Raw genomic sequence first — 23,405 nt, forward strand, 5'->3', positions numbered from 1 at the left:
TTAAACTTTTTTATCTCTATCAAATATTTAATATTTTTTTTATTTAATTATTTAAACTTATTTTATCTTTAAAATAAAACTACAGTTTTATTGATACTGAGTACGTGAGTAAAACATTGAGTGTCTGTATATTATCATCTTAAATAATATTTTATTTTCATCAAGTAAGTAAAATTGTACTTAGTGATTTGAAAATTATCCATTTATTTGAAACAAAAATTATTTTTTGTGCGATTTGTCCAACAAATTGCCCCTTGCATATAAATAACTTATAGTTCTTTTTCTTTCTAATAAAATACATAATAATACTGAAGAGGATTCTCAATTTTTTATTTTATAAATGATTCTCCTATTTTATTATTTTATCTATAATCTATAAAACAAACGTTATTAACAAAATGAAGTTCTTGTGAAACCCCAATCCCTATATCCTTGCCATATAATAGTTATATATGTTTTTTATTTACTCTTATTTAAATAATTAAAAGCATTATCTCTAAACCAAGGATCGTTCATTAGAGATTAATAATTTCAGAAAAGTACTATAAACATTGAAATTATTGAGAAATGTCAACTATATGTGTTCTTCATAATTAGAATTATTACAACACAATAAAATACGGATAACATAATTAATGAATAGTAAATTTTACTCCTAAGTAAAATCTTATGGATAAATATTTTAAAAGATAGAATATATTAATTCACATAATTTTAAGGTATTTGGGTTTTCGTAATCGAATAATCCCAAGATATCAAATACCAAGGTCGGCGGCATAGTCTCATATTAATCACATAATAATGTAAATAGCAATTTTTGATTTAGTATTTGTAGGCTTTTTTTTTTCTTGGATTATGGCGGCTAGAAGATTTTATTTTTATTTTTTGTTTAGTCTCTTAATTTGCTATTTTTTTTAAAAAAGTTACATTTTTAATTTTATTAATTATTACAAGTATTATCGTAAATTTTAGTTTTGTAAAGTAAAGTAAAAAAAAAAAAAAAAACTCTGACATTTCGGAACTTGGGCAGACAGAAGAAAGGAGACTGGGTTGGGTGTAGTAGAAGTGGAGGGACTGAACCCAGTCGCTCAGACACATCACAGTCCAATGGACCCTCTGCTTCTGCTCTCACCGCGCTTCAAATAAATTCTTCTTTCTTATCTCACTACCCTAAACTCCTCACACTGTCACTCTTTCACTCTTCTCTTCTCATTTTCCGATTCATTCACTTCTCAAGCTTCTTGTCATCATCGACGACGACACGAGGCGTGTTTCTGCGGTGATCTTTCCGTTAATGCATGTAACGAATTTTAGCCAATGAAACTAATTGAATCCTGATAAAGTATTTTCGATTCCTTTTTCCAATTTGTTCTCTCGCGAAGATGGAAGGGTTTACTCCAACTTCAGATTTGAAAGAGCTTCACTCCACCATGCGAGCCATCGAGCAGGCTTGCACTTCCATTCAGGTTCCAATCATTCTCTCACGCTATAATCCTCGTTCTTTTTTTTTTTCTTTTTTTTTTTTTTTTTTTTTTTTTTTTTTTTTTTTTTTTTTTTAATTTTGAAGAAGGAGAGAATGTAGAGTTAAGAATAAGGAACTCATTTCCCTAGTTGTGAATTTCTGTCGAGAATCTAAATACTTAATTAGGAAAACGTCGTTTCACGTTTAGTTGTTCACCTTGGTTCTGATTATAGAACTTGCTTGAGTATCTGATATGTACTTTGACGTCTGTTGTTATACCTGCCATGCTTGTGGTAAATAATGAGAGATCGGCGGAGTGGAATTCCATTGGTCGTGATTATTCTGATGAGTGTTTTATTTGTTTTGTCCAGAGTAGAAGGTAAAAATAGCACGATCACATTAATGCACACGAATCAATTATTATGTTATGTACACTAATATGGTACTATATTTACCTGTCTTTAAAATTTCACTGTAAACCATTTTTTCGGAAAAAATGCAGATGTTAAACTGATGAACATGGCAAGTGCATTACTGCTTCTGACATCTTCTTCATTCGTTAGTACAAAATATTTGACAAGAAATAAATGTGTAACACACTATCATATTTTCTGCATTTTCTACTATTTGTATTGCATAATAAAATGTTGCTTTAACTCCTGGTCTCTTTTCTAATAATTTTGGTTCTTGTCGATTACCCATTCATCAAGTCTAGGAGAACTACCGTTACTCACATATAAAATCTCTCCCTTTATCTCTCTCTCTATATACATATACATATATATATATATATATATATATATATATTTATTTATTTATAGTGTGTGTAGATATATGTATATACATATGTATGTATGTATATGAACATATAGACATGCAAACAGATATGCATATGTAGTCATGTTCTTATACTTATGATGCATTTATTTTCAGATGCATATCAATCCAGGAGCTTCAGAGGCAGTTATTTTGTCATTAGGCCAGTCTTCTCAGCCATATAAGACTTGCCAATTCATTCTTGGTGAGTTTCATGTTATGTGACAAACAAAATATCTGCTTATTTTGTAATGCAAATAATATTGTTCATTCAAATACACGAGAGTGGACGTATGAGAAAGAATGTTTAAGAAATTAATACATCTCTCAGCCTATTTATGCATTTATATATAAGAGTCCTTGCATCAAAGATACTAAGACATAAAAAGACTATACCTAGGTGACAAATAAAAGAAACTTCTTAGCTTTCTAGAGATAAACAAAAAGATAAGTTAACCTATTCTGACAAGTTAAACTATTCTAGCACTCTCCATTAATATCGATTGTAAAACATACAAATTGAATTCAAGGATTTAGTCAAAACATTTGCAAGGTGATTATTGGAGTTAACAAATTTTGTGCAAATTTCCTTGGACATAATGACAAAAGGTTCTTGTGTATCTTGTTCTCTCACAAAATATAGGAACAAAAGCAATGTGAATAGCTGCATGATTATCACAATAAGTTCTCATTTGTTGAATTTCACAAAATTTTAGTTCTTGGAGGAATTGTTTTATCCACACCAATTCATAAGTGAACTACGCTATTGCCCTATACTCAACTTCAACACTAGATCAAGCAAGCACATCCTGGTTCTTGCTTTTTTAATAAATAATATTGCCTTTAATGAAAACACAATATTTAGTAGTGTGTTAAGAAGTGAACTTTAAACCTAACTCATTCTTACAAAACCAACTTGTAAGGTGAGGTTTGTACTTATATATTGTAAACTTGTCTTATTTCTAGGTAATGGGAAACTTCTAACACATTCCTCACGTCGAGGCATATACATATCGAACACAAGACTAAATATTAATTGGTAGTCCGATGATAGTTCAATGACGGAGGTGGAACAATAAATCCAATAAATAACAAATTTTGTTATAATAAACTCTAACCCATTGTTTTGATGCCATATTAAGAAGTGAATTTTAAATTTAACTTAATCTTACAAAACTGATTTATAAGTTAAGGTATGCACCCATTTATATATATATATTGGTTTTATCTCTAGTCGATGTGAGATTTCTAACATAGTGCGACACTTGTTTACAGAAGATTTTGCCCTATTAGCATCATAATAACCATATATATGAGTTTTCCATTATCTTCATATACCAATCCCTATTTTGAGTCTCTTTGAGGGTGCAAATGACAACATTCTAGAGATCAAGATGAGGAGCATTCCAAATGCGGAAGGTTCTTTTATATCTTTTAGGTTTGAGAAAGGTTCACTTTATTCTACCATTAATTTCTAATTTGAATCTATAGGAGTATCCATAGGTCTACAATAAATCATATCGGTTTCTTGTATCTAAGGCATATTTTCTTTGAGATATTACAAAACCTTTGATTGAGCTACTTCAATATGCAAGTAGTGTATTTGAGATCTTTGGTCTGAAAGTGACTTCACAAATGGTTCTTTAAATAAGAAATTTTAGTGAAAAAATTCTCTATAATGACTATGTCAACTTACACAATTAAGTGCAAGCATTTCTTATCAGACAAGAAGAGATTGAATGTATGTTTCACTATGTTTTAATGCATAAATTTGTACAACGTGGCTAATTTCGCCAAACCAAACAGGTGGAGATTGTTTTAGACCATACAAATTGACATAATTTACAAACTAACCCGTATTTCCCTCATGTAACAAACCTAAGAGGTTGCTTTATGTAGATTTCCTCCTTTACATCACCATGAAGGAAGACACCCTTGATATTTAGTGTATTGTTGAGGTCAATGGGGAATTGTAGACACGGGAAAGAAAATTCATACAATGTTGATTATTTTCTGTTTTATTGTCATTCTCCCCAAAGATGTGTCTATCACATTGTATGTGTGGATGACATTGTTATTATAAGTAGTGATAAGTAGGGCATTGGGCAACTATAACAGTATCTTTCTCAAAAAATCTTGGACACTTTAGGTATTTCCTTGGTATAAAAAGTTGCACAGTTGAAGAATGGTTTGGTCATATCTTAAAGAATACATGCTTTGAACTTTTTAAAAGAAACATGAATGTTAAATGTTAAATCTATGGACACACTAATGGATCCAAGTGTCAAACTTGTACTTGTCCAAAGAAAACTGTATTATGATCTTGTGAGGTACAAAAGATTGGTTGGTTTGTTAAATTAGCACACTGTTGACTCCTCCTAACATTATCTTTGTAGTGAACATAGTAATTCAATTTTCAAATCTCCTTGTTGTTACGATTGGGATGCCGTCATATGGATCATAAACTATATTGAGAATGCTCTTGGAAAAGGCTTCATTTATGAAGATAAGGGAAATACTCAAATTGTTGGGTATGTGACTCTCATTGGGCAGGGGATCATAAACTATATTGAGNTTGGAAAAGGCTTCATTTATGAAGATAAGGGAAATACTCAAATTGTTGGGTATGTGACTCTCATTGGGCAGGGGATCATAAACTATATTGAGAATGCTCTTGGAAAAGGCTTCATTTATGAAGATAAGGGAAATACTCAAATTGTTGGGTATGTGACTCATTGGGCAGGGTCACCAAGCGAGAGACACTCCAAGGTATTGTGCTATTGTTGAATGTAATTTAGTATCGAGGAAAAGCATGAACAAAATGTTGTGGCACGATAAAGTGCAAAAGTTGAATATGGGACAATGACATTAGTCACTTGTGAGCTCATGGCTTAAACAACACCTTAAGAGCTTAAATTCCAAGAAAGTTCCTTAATACGCTTTATCTGCCATGACCAGAAAGTATTAAACATTTCTCCTTATCTTATCTTTGATGAGGTTACCAAACATATTGAGATGGATTGTCATTTCATAAAAAATTGGAACCTGGAAATATTGACATTAGATTTGTCAATTCTATTCACCAAGTCTCTAAGAGGACCAAATATTGAAAATATTTGTAGCAAGTTGGGTGTGTATAACTTGTATGTTTAAACTTGAGGTGACATGTTATAACTATAGAAATAAGGAGCAAGTATTATATAATAAAAAATATCTAGAATATACATCATTCTCAACAAGTTACTTGTTGTCTCTAATGTTCTGGCCCAATCTCTGGTTGCTCATATCCTGACCAAGCTCTTTTGAAGACTTGCTTAACTCAGGGTTTTGAGTTTCTCACAAGTCCGAGTTTGTGGAGGAGTAGTAGAGTTCTGCTCTTTTTCTTTGTAAGCTGATTGACTATCTGCCTCATGATCACGATTAGTTAATGTTGTTTGGCTTATGCTACATCAGCTTCTGTTTTTTATCAACAGCATAATTAGTTGCTGTAGTTAGATGGTACTTTATAAGTTGTTTCGCTTTTTTGCTGCATCAACATAGTTAGACTATCTTGTTGCTTATCTTGTTCTAGTCTCTGTTACTATTTAAATTGATCTCATATTTTGTGAGACTAGAATATGAAATACGAACAAAGTTCTTAGGAATTGTCTCTCTTTTAACTTATAGGTTTTCTACAATACTGCATTGGTTTTATCTGTGCAGAAAATTCACAGGTGGCAACTGCCAGGTTTCAAGCGGCTGCAGCAATCCGAGAAGCTGCTATTAGAGAATGGGTTGTTCTCAGTATTGATGTCAAGAGAAACTTGATCTGGTTTTCTAACTTTCTATTCTACTAACTTTTGTGCTGTTTCTGATATTTCCTTCATAAGCGGCCTTGTTCATATAGTTTACAATTACATCTCTTTTTTATGCACCTAATAGTAGTTGTTCCATACATTACCAAAAAGTTGTTACTGTTGACAACATTACTCTTGTGAAGCCTCTCAATCCAACCCAAAGGTAAAAAAGGCTTGAGTTGTGTATCCATGATTTTGTGGGAAATAAACCTTGTTGGTTTGGGTTAATATATCCCAAACACATTCATCCCATGCCAACTGGCCCAAGCCAAACCGAATATTTGGATTAAGCATTAATTTATCCTAAAGACACCCAACCCATTTATTGGGTTTGGGGCAAGATTTTTCATACTGCAGCCACCCTTTCCTTCTGTATGTTATGCTGTTGCGTAGGTTAATGTAGAGATTCTTACATCATGTTTAGCACAAATTTTTTGTGGTTAAGAAAAGCTGTAATGAGAGAAATAAAATAGGAAAAGGCATGAACTTTCAGGACTATGCATATGCCCATGGACTGCAAAATTGAATGAAATACAAAGCACACCTAAAGAAGTACAAAATCTATAAATAAAATTGAAGGGCCTATCAAGAATGTAAATGTAAAACATAACTGATGTATGTATACCACTTTAATAGCTGCCTTGATTTAATGATACTGATACTTGATCTTTTTTCCCGTGTCATAAAAAAGGAAAACATTGTTGTGCCATTTGTTTTTAGACTTTCCTTATCGATCCACCTAAATGTAGTGCATGGAACTATGCATGCTACCAAATATTTTGTTATGGCTTCAAGTAGTATGGTTGTTCCTAAATCGTTGCCTCAAGAACTGGGAGGGAGCCAAATATGTATAACATGTCTCTTGTTTGATAGTTACAAGACAACTTTCTATCAGATTCAGTCATGCTGATGCTTCTATTTGATCTTTAATGACTGATTGTCTAAATAAAACTTAGATCTAAAGAAAAAAAGGTAAATGTAAATCTGAAAAATAATGCTTCAATTATTTCTTTTCTGATTTCTTAAAGTGAGAGATGCAATTTATATAATACAAGCATGAAGCTGATGTCGGACTTAGCTCAACAGAAATAAGTATTTTTCTGATGTGTATGTAGCAGAAATAACCACTTTGTTAATGTGAGAAATGCCACTCAGTTTTACCTAAAACAGAAGTTTTATTCGTTTAATCCGATGTCCGATTCCTCTTTCAATATCTGTTACTTGCAGTTTTTGTCTATTGTATATCATGCAACATGCTAGTTCTCCTGATGGTTATGTTCAAGCAAAGGTCGCATCTGTGGCTAGTCAGTTGATGAAAAGGGGTTGGTAAGTAGTGTCTTCTATTTTTGATTTTAGTTTTATTAGGAGATTAACTGAATATGTAACCTGCATATACAACCATGTCTCATTTATACATATATTTGTAATCTGGATTCTTTTTGTTGCAAACTTTTGGCAGGTCGGGGTCTTACTTTAGTGACTGTCTAAATTCACATTGAATTGAATTATTAGCTTTGTTTGAGAGAGATCCTACTTGTTGTCAGAATTTAATTCACTAGAGCGTTAAACGGGAGTGAGTGCAGATGCTGTAGAGCTTTTTTTTCAAACTGCCGTCTTAGAGTAACTAAACTGAATAGAATTAAAGAGAATGAACTGAATATTTTTATTATTGTATGTCGGTTCTGAAACATGAGTACAGAATGTTTTTATAGACATTGCTTATTGACAACTGTACTAACTAGCTCACTAATAATCTTACAGCTGTACATAGAGTCTTACTAGCTGTACAAATGGACTTGAAAGAATTAATACAGAGAGAGAGAGAAGTCTAACCAAGTAATAATTACAAGAAGATCTCTAGAACCTTCTACCAGCTTCTAACAACCTCTAGTATAATATTTAATATCCCAATAACAACATAAACTGTATAACTTGTATCTACTAACATGCAGTATTATTAAAAAATCTTACATTGCAGATACACTTTAGTGCATCAATATAAGTTATTTACATTCAGAGACTGTTATTAAAATTCCTGTTCACTTTCAATAAACACTAGTGACTTAAAAAATTATAAAAATTACTGTATAAATAAAATTATATGATTGCATAATGATTTATCTATCGAATTAATGAAAAAGCTTTTTGAGATAAGTAAACCCAAACCCCTCCAAATGTTAATAAAGTAGGCTGAGGCGTTTGAAATTTTAAAAGCTCTTCCTCACTTCAAATTGGAATCAGAATAGTTAAATCATGTCCCAGGCCTGATTAACTGAGGGACTAGCTTAGAAACAAACTTGATATGTCGTTCTTCCTGAAAAAAATTAACTAATTCCATGCTGAACACCATAGATTGTTTTGGTATTTTGGAAATATAATGATATTGTTGAGATCATATCCAGCAGTGGAGCTTCTTAGGGACAAGGAAGCTGTGGCCACCCAAACTTTTCCTTGAAGTTCTATATATACACATTTGAGAAGTTTTGGGAAACATGTTTACACACATACACATGCATGAATACATACATTAAGTGAGTCAAATTTAAATGACAACCAGAGAGGTAAATACTAACCAGATATTAATATATAGATGGCCAAGTTTTAATGTAATGTGATTACTTTTAAAAGTTTCACCGCCAAAGAAATTTTTCAATGAAGCATAAAATATTTCAGATGGATGAAGGTCTTATAGTTTTTTCATGTCCAAGGATTATTGTTTCCAATCTAAGGGTTAAGATAAAGGTTTGAGACATGGTACGCATTTTTCTTAACAAGATGATGATTGTGTGAATTCTTTTGATATTATATGTTGAGTACCGAAGCACTTGGGAAACTCAACCACAAAGCTATTAAGGAGGAAGAACCAAACACTTAAATACTCCATTGAGTATGTTTATTAGACTCAGTTCAAAGCAGTTGGTTCAACTGGTTAACCAGAAAGTAGTTGGCTAGCCTTTCTGAGCATATTATTCAATTGGTCATGCATTTAAACTGAAATAGACCTGTTTGACTTGGAGGTTTTAAATCAAACTGGTGACTCACGGTTAGTTGGAGACTGGACCTGGTTAGCAAGTATAATACTACTTGCCCAAGCGGCCATAACGTACAACACATTATTACGGTAGAAGGGTTGGGAGAGCTAGATCAAGGGTTGCGCAACAGCATTTGGGGAATCCTGCATTAAAAAGTAGTTTCTTAGATGGTTAGGGGGACCTGACTTGTTTTGTTTGCTCCTGCAAATATGTTTTTTGTAGTCATGATCCCACAATTGAATGCTTCTATTAGAGTGTAGTTACTTAGCAAAAGTACTTTGTCAGATAGCCCTCTAGTGCAGAAAAGTATTCCCGTTGAGTAACTATACTTTAATAGCTTCTAAGTGAGGACAAAACTCCTTAAATGCATTTTCTGGTAGTTACATGATTTTTAGGGTAAGCAAAAAAAGAGTTGGATTGAATGATCCATGTTGGAATGTGATTTTCAGCAAGAACCGACCCTTGTAATCCTTTCTTTAGATATTGACTTTGCTAACACTATAAACACACTTTGACTTGGTTAAACATCAACAATAATTGTTTGAGACATCCTGCATTGCACTTGTTCTAATTAAAGATTTGTAGTGTTTATTTCCTTCTATGTGGTGCTTATATTATAGCAAGTTGTGTATTTTCTTTAGAAGAAAAAGATTATTATATTCTTGCAGATCCGTACAGTTAAGGTTTTGCGGTTATGGTTTCATTTGTCTTATAGTTTGTTTGGTAAATGTTTTCTTGTAGGCTTGAGTTTATGGTTGGAGAGAAGGTGGTTTTCTTTTATCAGGTGCCGACATATTTTGTTTCTGTTTATAATTGCTTTCAGCTTATTTTGGTCTCAATATTACACTTTTTGCTTGTCTGCAACTTTTTCTTAATTCCGCTCATATTTCAGTGGGCTGTTCAAATTTCTCTGAATTGATTACACTGATGAATGAACTACTAAAGTAAATTTAAGTGGTAGTTTGCTTTTTTTTAGTTGGACAGAAACTTTTTGTTGGGTTGCTCGGTATGGAATTGTGTAGAAATAAGGAGCTGATCTTTATAATCAGAAATATTATTATAATTATAGGAATAAGGAGCTGATCTTAAATAATTAGGAATGTCTAGATTATATGTGTGTGTGTGACATCCCAATTATATAACAAATATGTATATATAAAGACATCAACAGTTATAATATGATAAAGCAGCTAGGAGACTTAGAGTAAAGGTTAAGGTTTTACAGTCATCCACAAAAGCTAAGAATTTAAAATTTTTCAACATAAGATAGTTCTTCCAAATGACATGACTTGAATGAAATAACACAACACAAAGTTCTTCAAAATAACATAGGCAAAGAGAAGCGAAGCCTAATGGACTAGACTACAACATTATCATCTTCCTCCAATGCATGCTCCAGAGAAACCTCATTTTCCTCTGCTCTCATCCAAGTGGATGATCATTGCAAAAGAAAACACACACAAACAAGACAACAACACAAGCAAGGGTGAGCTAATTATATCAAAAGCATGCAACAAAAGAGCATAAACATACAAGAGTTAACTTAACCAAACAAGAATAAAACTTCCATCCTAACATGTTGAATACTAGACTTGACTCGTCCGAACTTTAGAATGATAGTCGAGCTATGACGAGTCATGCGCTCGTGGTAGCTTATGATACTTGGGTTCCCCATCCTGCCACACTCACGAGACCAGTCTGTTCCGCGCCTTGGAGCATACTGGAAGCCTCCAAGACTAAGACCTTTTGCTACTCCTCACCACATGGTTCGATCCTCTCTACGTGAGAAGAAAGACCATTGGAGCCTCAGGAAGACCCCAAGACCGAGCTCCTACTTTCATTCTAAACACTAAGAATCTCACCGAGAGATTCTACATTGAAACTACCATGAGCAACCTTGAAATCCTATTTCATTCCTTCCCAATTCACACTCCTTTGAACCATAATCAAACCACATGTTTAAGCTCTAAAAGATCACATCATAAGTATTGAAGCATGCTCCACAACCAAAAGAATTTCATCACAATTCAATGCAACCAAACTCAAAGAGTGTAGACTAGACACAACACCTTTCGCTAGGCGCACCCCATTCGCACTACGAATCCAGGAGGATTCGCATAGCGCACACCTAACTCTCGCCTTGCGGATTAATTTGATTAAGTGACAGACTTTGGGTCTCTTGCATAGCATACCAGAGCCGCATAACGAGAGAGCCTGGACAGAGAGCTCCTCCCTGGAGCGACTCGCTATGCGAGACCATTCACATAGCGAGTATGCATGACCCGCAGAACGCCAGTTCTGCAGAATCATGCAACTCATGCACCTCCAACCACTTTCAACCCTCCAACCTTACTTCTAACACTCCTAATTCATGATATGGACCTATTTAAACATGTCTATGTTAATTTTAACTATTATACTATGATTCTAAAGTGATTTAGACTTGAATTCAATTCTAAAACATCAATTCCTATTATTTAGGAGTTCCAATTCAATTATACCATTCTTATTATGTGTTAGGCCAGTTTTATGATTGTAACAAGTCACAATTGACTTGTTTAGACTACCCAAATAGACCAAATGCACCTAATACCCCAACTGCTCAAAATCACCCTCTCAATTCCCTTCAAACAACCTAAAATGTTTCCTAATTACTAAACTGTCTATCTGATTACTATTACAATGGAGATCTCACCTCCCCTAAACACTCCTTACCATCCTAATTGGTCATCGAAGAAGAATCAAATGTCTGACGCATCAAACTCACCTTAAGCGCCGGTACATATGACTAGTCACAACGTGCTGAACCAGCTATGATCAGGGATGTACCAACTCCGGTTTTTAAGATTCCTCTATCCTACCAACAAATTGCTCTCAACAAGTCCCAAATGACCCCTCTAAACTGTTTCAACACTCCAAACACACCCTAGACTCCAATCCCTAAAAATCAAGACCCCACTTCCCTTAAACTAGCCTAGAGCACTAAACAGTATTTAATCTCCCATCTAAATCAGATTTCCGCATAATTTCTATCCCCCAAGCGCTTCATACAAGTCCAATTACAGCAACTGGTTTCACACAAATCACTTCATAACATCACATTTCGATAGTTTCAATTCCAATACTATAGAACATACCACTCAAGCACAAAAATATAACATTATAGTTAAACGACATACTATTTCTGAAATGAACATACATACATATCAAACAACGATATAAAACATATAATCAACTTCCCTTACCTTGCAAGTTTCTCAACGCAGCTTAGAATACAGTTTCTAAAATGCCCTCCCTGGAGGAAAACGCAACCAGCGCCCTACACCCACTGAAATGGTAGTGAAAATCAGCTCTAGAGCTAGAATAAACGGAGAAACTGAAGGGGAAAGTTACCAGCTGCATGCAACCAGTAAAGTTGCATGCCCTAGGTTCAAGAATAGTGGAAGAAAAAGGGAAAAGCGACTTACCAGTCGGAATGAAGAAAACTTTCGGTAGAAATGGAGCTCTTTATGCGATGAACGCTTGAGTACCTTCAGAATAAAGATTAAACTCTTCAGTGAAGAGATATTTTAGAGAGAAGGCAGAGAAAACTTAGAGAAAAGGAGTTCTAGAGAGAGAATGGAAAGTTGGCAAATGAATTCAGATTTTTGAAAAGCCCTCTCCAAGGTCAAGTTGTCCTTAGCTTTATGGACCTGACTGTCTAAACATAAGGCCCAATGACCTTATATTTTTCAGGCCCTTACAGTGTGTGTATTATATTATTCAGAACTTTTTTTATTTACTTTCGAATTATATCTTTGTTATAAGAGGATATAAAATCTCCCCTATTTCTTGTATTAATTTTTTTTTTCTCAGTATCGATAAAACATCCGTGCAGTACACGATTTCTATTCAATGTTTTTCTCTTTCCTAAATTTTAACATCTTTACATTTTAATATGTTCAAATGACTAACCATTGCGATGGACAATCTATTCTTTGCCTCATCTTCTGTTTATTCTATTCACTTAACTTTAAGACGCTATACCATTCAGGATTTTTAGTTTACTCTCAAACATCCATGTTTCATGCAAGTCTGACAGTTTTATGTATTGCAGGTGAACAAGGCCATTGTGGGTGCTGATGGCATAGACATGCAGTTTGCTGGAATAAAATTCCTTGAATCATTGGTATTAGACATTTTATGATTAAGAAAATTTACCCATTTCTTCTTATTGCCTTGGCTTTGAACGTGTTGTTTTAGTTTTTTTATTTAATTCAATATCTATAGCTATCAGAATTTTCTCCATCTACTTCAAGTGCAATGGGCCTTCCAAGGGAATTTCATGAGCAGTGTAGGAGGTCATTTGAACGGGAGTACCTGAAGGTCTTTCTGATTTTTAATATTTATTTTCAGTTTTCTTTTACCAGGTAATTGATTTTCATTAGAATTAGCAATAACTTCCTGAATTGGTACCCACTCTTTTATATTATAGACATTCTACCAATGGACCCAAGAAGCTGCCTTAAGTGTCACAAACCAGATTATTGAATCTGACTCTGCTGTACCTGAGGTTAAAGTTTGCACTGCTGCACTGGATCTCATGCTTCAAATCCTGAATTGGGATTTTCGTAGCAATAACAGTGACACAAAACTAAATGTAAATGTCTTCTCTTCTGGAGTTAGACAGGATGGGGATTCTCTCAAAAAGTCTGAATGTCACGTAGTGCAGGTAATGAGTTGGTTTGCTTACTTAACAATGCACATGCATTTGATAGAACTAAACGTAACACACTACAATTTGGTCACCATTGCACATTAAGCAAGAAACATCATGATTAGGTCATAACTAGAAATTTAGACTGTAAATCTCCCTTCAATTGGCCTTCATTCTGTTTTTCATGCTAATATGCAGCCTGGTTCTGAATGGCGTGATGTGTTAGTTTTAAGTGGTCATGTTGGATGGCTTTTGAGTTTATATGCAGCATTGAGGCTGAAATTTTCACGCGAAGGATACTGGATTGACTGCCCTGTTGCAGTCTCTGCTCGAAAGCTAGTTGTACAATTTTGTTCTTTAACAGGGCCTGTATTTCTTTCTGGTATAAGTATTACTTGTCTTCCCTTTTGCGTATTGTATGTTCATTTTATTAGAATTACAATCTTCAAGTTGATAAGTATTCTACCTATATTAGGGGGGATTTGACAGAGATGTCTTCTGAGAAGCATGAAATGAGACTATAGTGATAATGGTTTTTGAAGTCCATGTTGCTTTAAAGTTTTTAAACTCTTCATTACAACCTTTGCGGTTCTTGCTTCAATATAAAAAATTTCAAACTGCTACTCGCACAGTTGTACTGCTGGATTTTATTGGATTACTAGTTATTGATGAAAGGATCCTGACCAGTCTTAAGCCTCAGGGACATGTTTCTCTGTGTAACCATTACAACCCCTGTTCCCTAAAATATATAAGTTTTGGAAATCCTTTGTTTGAATTTCTCTGACATTGTGGTTCCATGATTTAGATGATAGAAAAATGCATGAGCAACATCTTCTGCAGCTCCTATCTGGGATAATAGAGTGGGTAGATCCTCCTGATGCTGTTTTAAAAGCTATTGAAAATGGGAAAAGTGACAGGTTTGGAGAATATTCATCTGCACTATACACGTTCAAATTCAGTTACCTACCTGCACATACCCATCTAATCAGTTTTTACTATATGTATTTAACCCTCAACTTGATGTTGGTTTCATTCAGTGAGATGCTTGATGGCTGTCGAGCATTATTGGCCATTGCAAATGTAACAACTCCCCATGATTTTGACGGTTTGCTAAAATCTATGAGGTCATAGTTAGCGTAATTCGATAGTGTAGGTTTATGGTTTAGCATAATTTCTCGGTGTTGACCATAATGACAGTTGAAATAAACTGACGAGGGTAAACATTTTGTTTTGATACTTTAGGCCTATGGGTACTCTTACCTTTTTGTCAATGTTGATGTCTGAAGTTATTAAAGTCCTCATGACTAGTAACACAGAAGAGGAGACTTGGAGCTGGGAAGCACGTGACGTTTTATTGGATACTTGGACTGCCATTCTAACGGTATTCATTTGAATGAATTGTTTGCAACATTTACCTTGTTTCATCTAATTCTAATAACATTTTTTCAATGAAAAGTAAATAAGGAAACTTGTTTAGTTCTGGTATTATTTTTTTTCCCATAAAATTCACGTAGTAGGTGACATTATGTAACATGGACATCCCAGCCAGGCTAGCGCCCCAAAGGCCCATTAATCATATGCTAGTTCTTGTCATTACACTGAACTATATTTATTTCTCTTTCCAGCCAATAAATACAATGAATGTGAATGCTTTGCTTCCGCCTGATGGGATAACAGCTGCTGCTAATCTCTTCAGTTTCATTGTAGAGTGCGAGCTACGATGTAAAACCTCTATAAAAATTTCTACAATGTTGTCTTTTTCTTCATACAATTGTATTACTTTCTTTTTCTGCATTTACAGTCTTATGATAATGTGACTTTTCTTTTTTATTTAGTGGCTTCTGCAACAGCATTTAATGATGAGGGCGATTCAGACTATCTTCATGCTTCTGTATCAGGTATGAAACCAAGATTATAAAACATTGCACATGTTATTATTATGTTGTAATTTATGTTCTTGTTGATATTTGTCTTTTTCTATTGCTGGATTTTCTTTAAGCTGTTATACTACTGAACATAGAATACAGACTGCATACAAAGCAGATGTGGACAGGAGACAGAGTCCTGCTTTATAATGTCAGTGATTGGTTTAAAACTCCATTTAGTGCTGCAAATGAGGAGTTGTTGCCTTGAAAATGTAAACTCAAAATGTGGTAAAATTGCATGGTCATTGATGCTTTGTTGAAATACAAATGCCACATTCACAGGATAGAAACAAGTTAAATCATATGTAATAGGGTAATAATCCAAAGTTATAAGACACTTGTACATGCAAGTTACTCAAGTTGAAAGCTTACTAACTCTCACTTACGCACACCCTCATAATTCTAATATGGTACCAAAGCCTATAAATCTAAGGAAGACTTGTAATCCAATTAGAAAAAGAGGCCGATAACAAAATGAAATACTCAACAAAAAAGAAGCTCAGTAATGGAAGGCAGACAGACCTGTGGCTTCTAAAACTTAAGAAAAGAATCCCAAGTTCAGGCAATAAAGGAAAGTAAGACCTGTAGCCTGAGTCGCAAACATTAAGTACAATCCAAAGCTGGGAATTGAAGGCAAGTTAGAATTGGACGAAGGTAGTTGGAGGCAAGGGCGTTTGGGACATTGGTATTTGGTGGGTTAGAAATAAGTTAAAGAGTATTTAAGTAAAAGGCCATGATTTTGAAGTGCTGTCATATTTTTAGGACATAGTGGCCTCTCAAGCTGAAAATTATAACTCACTCTTGGGCAATGACACCACATATATTATAAAATGCCTGTGGTATCCTCTTCCTTGATAATTCAATCCCATTTTTATTATTAAAAAAAGAAACTAATATTTGAAATGGGAATGGCTAGGGACCTAGTGTGGGGGCATCACAAATTACTTAACAACTAAAATACAATATGATAGGTTTCTGGCAAATGAAACCTATCTCACTCCCTCTCAAGTGCTCAATAGTAAGACACCAAAGGAAATAATAGAACTTCTGTATTAACAAAAGAACAAATGTACATGTATGGTAAGCTAATCGAGAGCCTAACCTCCCTCCATAGGACCGTCCTATCTTTAGACAAAGAATACAAAAATCCCCCTGAACAAAGTTAAAGGAAAACTCCCCCTGAACAAAGTTAAAGGAAAACTATCTATAGTATCTCATTCTCGCGCCCTTTCCTAACTGGTAAAACAGTCGGCCTCTAACTCACTTCCTCCCTGTTAATACCATTCGGCCTTTAACCGTTAATTAATATCGTTTGGCCTTTAACTGTTAATTAATACCGTTCGGCCTTTAACTGTTAATTAATGCCATTCGGCCTTTAACAGTTAATACTGTTCGGCCTCACTTCTCCCTGTCTTTCTTTTCCTCTCATACACTTTCCAACCCCTATCATTACACCCCTACCTTATATCCTATCACAATATCACAATTTGAAATGAGTTGATTATTTTAGAGATATGATGTATTTCTTAGGGAAATATCTTATCAAATATTTTCCCTATTAGATATTAATTTTACTCCTTATTATTGTATCTCTTGTTCATTATAAAAAAAAAAATATGTGTGTACCCAACGCACAAATTTCGTTGTATTCCTTGGTTTCTCTCTTCTCAACATGGTACTAGAGGACTACCATCCTTTGTGAAATGTTTTGAGATCAATCCTTTCAAGTCATTGTATTATTTTTTATACCATATTAGTATTAGTTAGAATTAAGTGGAACAAAATCTTTTTTTCGATTTATTTGAACTATTAACTTAAATGGGGCTGCAATAGTTTTCCACAGTTCAATTTCATTGATTTTATTTAAGGCCGATGGTTTCCTTTAAGAATACATTCAGTTCTTGTGTGAAAATATCTTCTACAATAACAAATTACTATGATTTTTCATCACCAGAAATCACATCGATATCATAATTGGGCTTTTTGTTTTCAAATTACAATGTTTTTGCAGCCATGGATGAAAGGTTAAGCTGCTATGCGCTTATTGCAAGAGCTTCTATTGATGTTACAATTCCTTTGCTCCTAAGAGTATTTTCCGAGCGGGTTGCACGCCTTAATCAGGTTGGTTTTATATTTGTGGAATGGTAGCAAGATGCACTTTATTGACTAGTGGAAACACATCTATTCACTTTTTCTCACCATAATAACAAAATATATTGCTAACAAATTAATTATTACAATAATTATTAAAATAAAAAGTGATTATTAAATTTATATTAAAATTATAAAAATGTGTAAGAAAAGTTGTTTTATTAATTTTTATTTTATAATTGTATAATAAGATTAGATGTAATTTTTCTTTATGATAAGTATTACTTATAGTGGGTAGTCTTTTATAAATTAATAAAATGTTATATTTATAGGGGTAAAAATGAGTCACAAGAAAGGTAGTTATAACAAAAATAGCCCTCTTTATATATGGTTTTAGATTACAAATTTTTGGGACTCTCAAAATGATGTGGGTCGCCCTCTGTATTTATGTGATATCAAACAATTTTGAAAATCCCAGTAGAATGGTCTGATGGTAAAGATTGTGTTAGAGAATGAGTTTAGATTTCTCTATCTTTTTTTTTTTTATGGAGATTAACTTTTTTTTATGAATATTTTAGATCTGTTCGTTATTAGTTTATTTTAGATCTCACAAGAAAAAGGTTCACTGTTGGTTTACACCCATTAAGATATAATGCAACTTTTAACACAACCACCATTAATTTAGCATTGTCATCTATATCACCACCCATGTAATCACATGGATCTAGGATTATCGAAACACAAGAATAATGTTTTGTAAACATTTTTTGGGTGTACATTATCTAACACCAACTATAAATGGAAAAAATCAGAGTTTAGGTGTACAAAAATGATGGTGGGATTAGTTGGAATCAAATGGTGGAAAATTGTGATGCAAATCTCTTCTGAACATGACTACAGTTTTTGTTTTAATCAAGTTGGAAACTGGTTAAATTGACAATAGGTTTTGGATGAATTTGATTGTTCATTTTGGTTATTATTTAAAAAAAAAATACTTTTTATATCAATAAATACCAATTGGATATCTAAATATATATAATAAAACAGTTTCTCCTTTGAACAAATGTTTCTTAATTTTTAGTGATAGTGTAGAAATGTTACGTTCTAATAAAACAAATTGAAATATATGGAAAAGCTGAAGCTCTATAAGAGAAAACTTCATAATACAGACACTGGGTTCTCTATTTGTATTCTTTGTAAGTTGTGAATTATTTCTATAGCTCAAATTATTCACTTTATTTGTAGGGCAGAGGCATCATCGACTTGACTGAAACATTGGAAGAACTTTATTCATTGTTGCTTATTATCGGTCATGTAATTGCAGATGAAGGGGAGGGGGAACTACCATTGGTATGTGATTTGTATTTTGTGCGTGTTTGATTCACTTAGAACTGGTTGTTCGTGCTGCACATATTTTTGTTTCAATAAAGATAAAATACTCTATTTGGAAAGATGGCTCAGGCAGGGGGTGTGGACAACATTTATACCGTAAACAATTTGCAAGTTTGATACACAGAAAAACAATTTTGGGTATTTCTTTTATATTTCCATTTCCTGTGTATCAAATAGGCAAATATTGCAAATCTAGTCGGATAATATAGAGAAAAGTCTGTTATGAAAACAAGGGGTTTTTTAGGGGAAAGGGACGGGATTTACCATAAATAGTTGTCATTTTGATGCACTGAAAAAATAACTGTATTTCTTTAATATTTCTGGCAATGTTGACTAGGATTGTTCATTGGATCCGATTACCAATGACATAACCCGACCCAATGCAATCCAATTAAATTGGGTTGGACTAAATTGGGTTGGGTTTCAATTATGATTGGATCCAAGCAAAACTAACCAACTCTAATACAGTTTGGGTCATGGGTTTTGTATGGCAATCCAAAACTCAACCCGATACTCACTCTTACTATTGTGGTATGAACAAATTATGTTATATTTTTCTTTTTTTCATGTCTTAAATTAGTTTGCACAAATTTGTTATGACTTGACTTATTGTCTTACTTGAAGTCTCAAATTAAATTTTGTAAAGATTGTATTATTTTTTTAATTAGGCTGATACTTGAAAATTACAACTTTAAACAAAAAAAGAAAGTTTTTTAAAATCTTTAACCAATTGACCCAGCCCAATCCAACAGGCTTAAGATTGAGTTGAGTCAGATTGAGTTTAACATAAAAAATGCATAAACCCAACCCAATCTGATACTATTTTGGTGGGTTGGGTAATGGTTTGGTCAAATCCTACCCAACCTGACCCGTGAACTTCCCTAATTGTTGACTGTAATGTGCACTGTTGATTTATGGTTATGTCATTTGTGATATTTAGGTTCCTAATACGATACAAACCCAGTTTGTTGTTGATTTCGTTGAAGCAGATAGGCACCCTGTTATTTTACTTTCCAGGTATATTATTTCCTTCTGTTTTTCTGGCTTGGAATTTGATGTTTGAGTTATTTGAAAGGAATCTTAGCAAATTATGTTTAGTGAACTTCGTTCGGATATTGGAACTTGTTTCTTCCTTGGCTATGTTAAAATTCTTGATTTTTTTAATAAATTGGTAGTGCTAATGCATTAGTTCTTTTTTTATAAATTTATAGAAAATCTTGCTTCTTGAATACTGAATTTGAGGAAATTTGGGGTATGATAATGTGTAATTAAACAATTGGTACGGAGTTAACACTTGAATACAATACCTTATGTGGAAGTTTGCAATAGGCATAATGTCTGATCCAATTATGCATCCATAAGACCCTTTTCCTTATGCATGAATGCAGCTCAATCATAAAATTTGCCGAGCAGTGCCTCAGTCCGGAAATGAGAGCATCAGTTTTTAGTCCGCGACTCATGGAGGTATGTCAATCCACCTTATATTATGTCAATCTTTTTGTAATGTTAATTTGGCTCTTCTATCTGCAATATTCATAAGTTTCAGTTAGACATCCAATCTGAATATGTTGGTTTTGTCGTTTTCTTGCTTTATTTCAGTGGTAGACCAAAATCTTATTCACGATTTGAATCTAACAATTCAAACCCAGAAATAATATGTTCTTTTGTTGCTTTTTCTTTGTTTTCATTCTTCTAAATATAATGATTTTGTTGTACAAGACTTTTGTGTAAGTTTTATTTTTTTTCAGATTTAAATTTGTGGTACAGAACATAATATATATTATATATGATATATTTGAAATAGTTTTTCCTTGTTTGTGAATCTTATCGTATGATACAAATAATGATTCATGATTCAAAAAGTTTTGGGATGTAGAGTTCATTACTATACTAATGATGAACTAGACTATTTTCCGAATTCTTACTTTAGCAACTTTCAAGTATTTAAAAAAGTAATAAAGAATGACATTACCATTGATAACATTTGGCTGTGTACGCCAATAGAAGCCAATTTTGTTGGTTTTAAGTTGTTGTCTTATTTGGAGATTAAGTATGTTGAATTTTGTTTTCTGTGATTCTTTCTGGTGAGGTACTTTATTATTTCCCAATCCCTTTCAAATTTATGCTCTATGCAGTCAATTATATGGTTCCTTGCAAGGTGGTCTCGTACATATTTGATGTCTTCTGATGGGATTGCGGAGAAAATATTAGATTCAGGTCATCATCACGAGCATAGTTCAAAAAAGACTTTGCTTTGCTTCTTTGGAGAACATAACCAAGGGAAACTTGTTCTTGATATTATTGTTCGTATAGCTTTCATCACACTTACATCTTATCCAGGAGAGAAGGATTTGCAGGTTTGAGTTTATCATTTTAACAATTTTGGACATTCTCTTTTGAACATGGTTGTTTGCCTAGTTTGAATTTCTCTAACTAATGTGATGTGTATATCAAAATTCAGAGTTCACAAACTACATCTTTACATGCATATTTATCATAATTGTCAAAATGCAGTATGTTTTATTGTATTATGTAAATGTATTATTGGGGGTAGATTTTATATTTAATCAAAGAAAAGAATGTTATAGCATCACTATAGAATTTGCTAGCCTAATTAAGTTACTCTGCAACTTGTATCAATCATATGCAGTATTCTTAAAATTATTATTTAAGAGCGGCAGACCACACATATTCCAAAGAAGTCAGAAACAATACAAGGAGGTACACTATCCATTGAAAAAACCGAAGTTGTCAAATCATAAATTGCTAAACCTTCAACTCCTGTTTCCCTCCCTTTAATGGACTCTAAAACATTAAGCCATGGTTTGCTTAATTTTGAAGTTACCGAAGAGCTATCATAAAGGATTTCACAGTAAGGAAAGAATTGGTTTCAATCCAAAGAGCTCTTCGTCCTTTTTGAATAGTAATCTGGATATGTATAACTTCCATAAGCACTTCAGAGGATTATTCATGTAGAGATTGTTAACCTCTAGGGAAGAGAGGAAAATTGAGTTGTAACTATGTTTTTGAGACAACATGAGTACTTTATTTTAAGAAAAAAGGAATCAATATAATAAGGGAGATATCATATCCTCTAATAATAAAGATATAATAAGAGAATAAATTAAAACATTTCTAATAATTCATATATAATCGAAATTTTCTTGATTATATAAGATCAATTCCTTATTTATATAATTGTAACACTCCCTTTAAGTTGGAGCATATAAGTTGTATGAACCCATCGATCCTGTGACCAATTAGAGACTTGGTGCAAATATAATTTTTTACTAGTGTTGACAAAACTAGTGGTGATTTCTTTTTTTGTTTCTCTCATGAAGGACAATATTAGAGGCAATGTATAATCCTGCTTGGTTGTTGCATGGTGCATTATGGAACTTTCTTCAAATTTGAGTTCTTTGAGAAATTATTTTAGCCATATGAGCTCGCAAGTGACTAATGTCACTGCCTATTCTGATTTTATGCTTGATTTTGGCACATTTTGTTTCTTACTTTTTCCATGCTTTTAAATTACCTCCAACAAGAACACAATACCTTGAGGTAGAGCATCTGTCACCTGGTGACCTTGCTCAGTCAGGATCAAAATACTCAGCAATTTCATTATTTCCCTTGTCTTCATAAACAAGACCTTCTCAAGGAGCTTTGTTAATACACTCTAGAATTCGCATGACTGCATCTTATTACTTGTTGGAAATGTGATGTCAAGGGGAGTCTGATAGGATATAATGGGTTTAGGATAGAAGGAAGAGGAAATGAGAGGGCAGTTAGGAGAGAAGAGTTGTTTGACAGTTAGTTAGTTAGTGGGAAGGGGAAGAGAGACTTTATAAATAGGGTGTGTGTTCTGTACAGGAGGGATTATTCATTTTTGTATTCATTTGGATATAGACTGGAAATTTGTTCCAGTGGAAGGAGAGAGGCTTCTTTGGTGAGATTCTTTGTACATTTTTTCATTCATACATCAATAATATACACACTGTTTTGTGTCTTTTCGTGTGTGCTTGAGAGTAGGAGAGTGTTGATCGGCTTCTTGACTAAAGAAGCCTAACAGAGTCACAATGAGATAAATTAGTTTACTAACTGACCTTTTTTTATCTTCCAAGATCTATATTCCTCCTTTATCAGGTATAGGTTTGA

At 33.4% G+C, this 23,405-nt stretch overlaps 1 protein-coding gene across 9 annotated transcripts in view; it reads left to right on the forward strand.

Moving 5' to 3' along the window:
• Positions 1–1,019: 1,019 nt before the first annotated feature.
• Positions 1,020–23,405, forward strand: part of LOC106754115 (exportin-4) — a 30,104-nt gene continuing 7,718 nt past the window's right edge. For 3 of the 9 annotated variants that reach the window (XR_002666882.1, XM_014636075.2, XM_022777802.1), the window contains exons 1-20: positions 1,020–1,279; positions 1,383–1,466; positions 2,396–2,483; positions 5,981–6,089; positions 7,342–7,440; positions 9,888–9,930; positions 13,243–13,314; positions 13,416–13,511; positions 13,621–13,857; positions 14,041–14,224; positions 14,648–14,759; positions 14,880–14,966; positions 15,085–15,223; positions 15,468–15,564; positions 15,678–15,740; positions 17,779–17,888; positions 19,104–19,208; positions 20,191–20,267; positions 20,639–20,714; positions 21,386–21,607. Coding sequence is in view for 6 of the 9 variants with exons in the window: in XM_014636075.2 (XP_014491561.1) it covers positions 1,383–1,466; positions 2,396–2,483; positions 5,981–6,089; positions 7,342–7,440; positions 9,888–9,930; positions 13,243–13,314; positions 13,416–13,511; positions 13,621–13,857; positions 14,041–14,224; positions 14,648–14,759; positions 14,880–14,966; positions 15,085–15,223; positions 15,468–15,564; positions 15,678–15,740; positions 17,779–17,888; positions 19,104–19,208; positions 20,191–20,267; positions 20,639–20,714; positions 21,386–21,607 (2,100 nt within the window). In the remaining 3 variants the exon portion in view is untranslated. The other 6 variants (XM_014636077.2, XM_014636076.1, XR_002666883.1 and 3 more) reach the window with 6 other exon arrangements.

Source organism: Vigna radiata, unplaced genomic scaffold (genome assembly GCF_000741045.1).
Source record: "Vigna radiata var. radiata cultivar VC1973A unplaced genomic scaffold, Vradiata_ver6 scaffold_83, whole genome shotgun sequence".
In the NCBI taxonomy this organism is placed as follows: domain Eukaryota; kingdom Viridiplantae; phylum Streptophyta; class Magnoliopsida; order Fabales; family Fabaceae; genus Vigna; species Vigna radiata.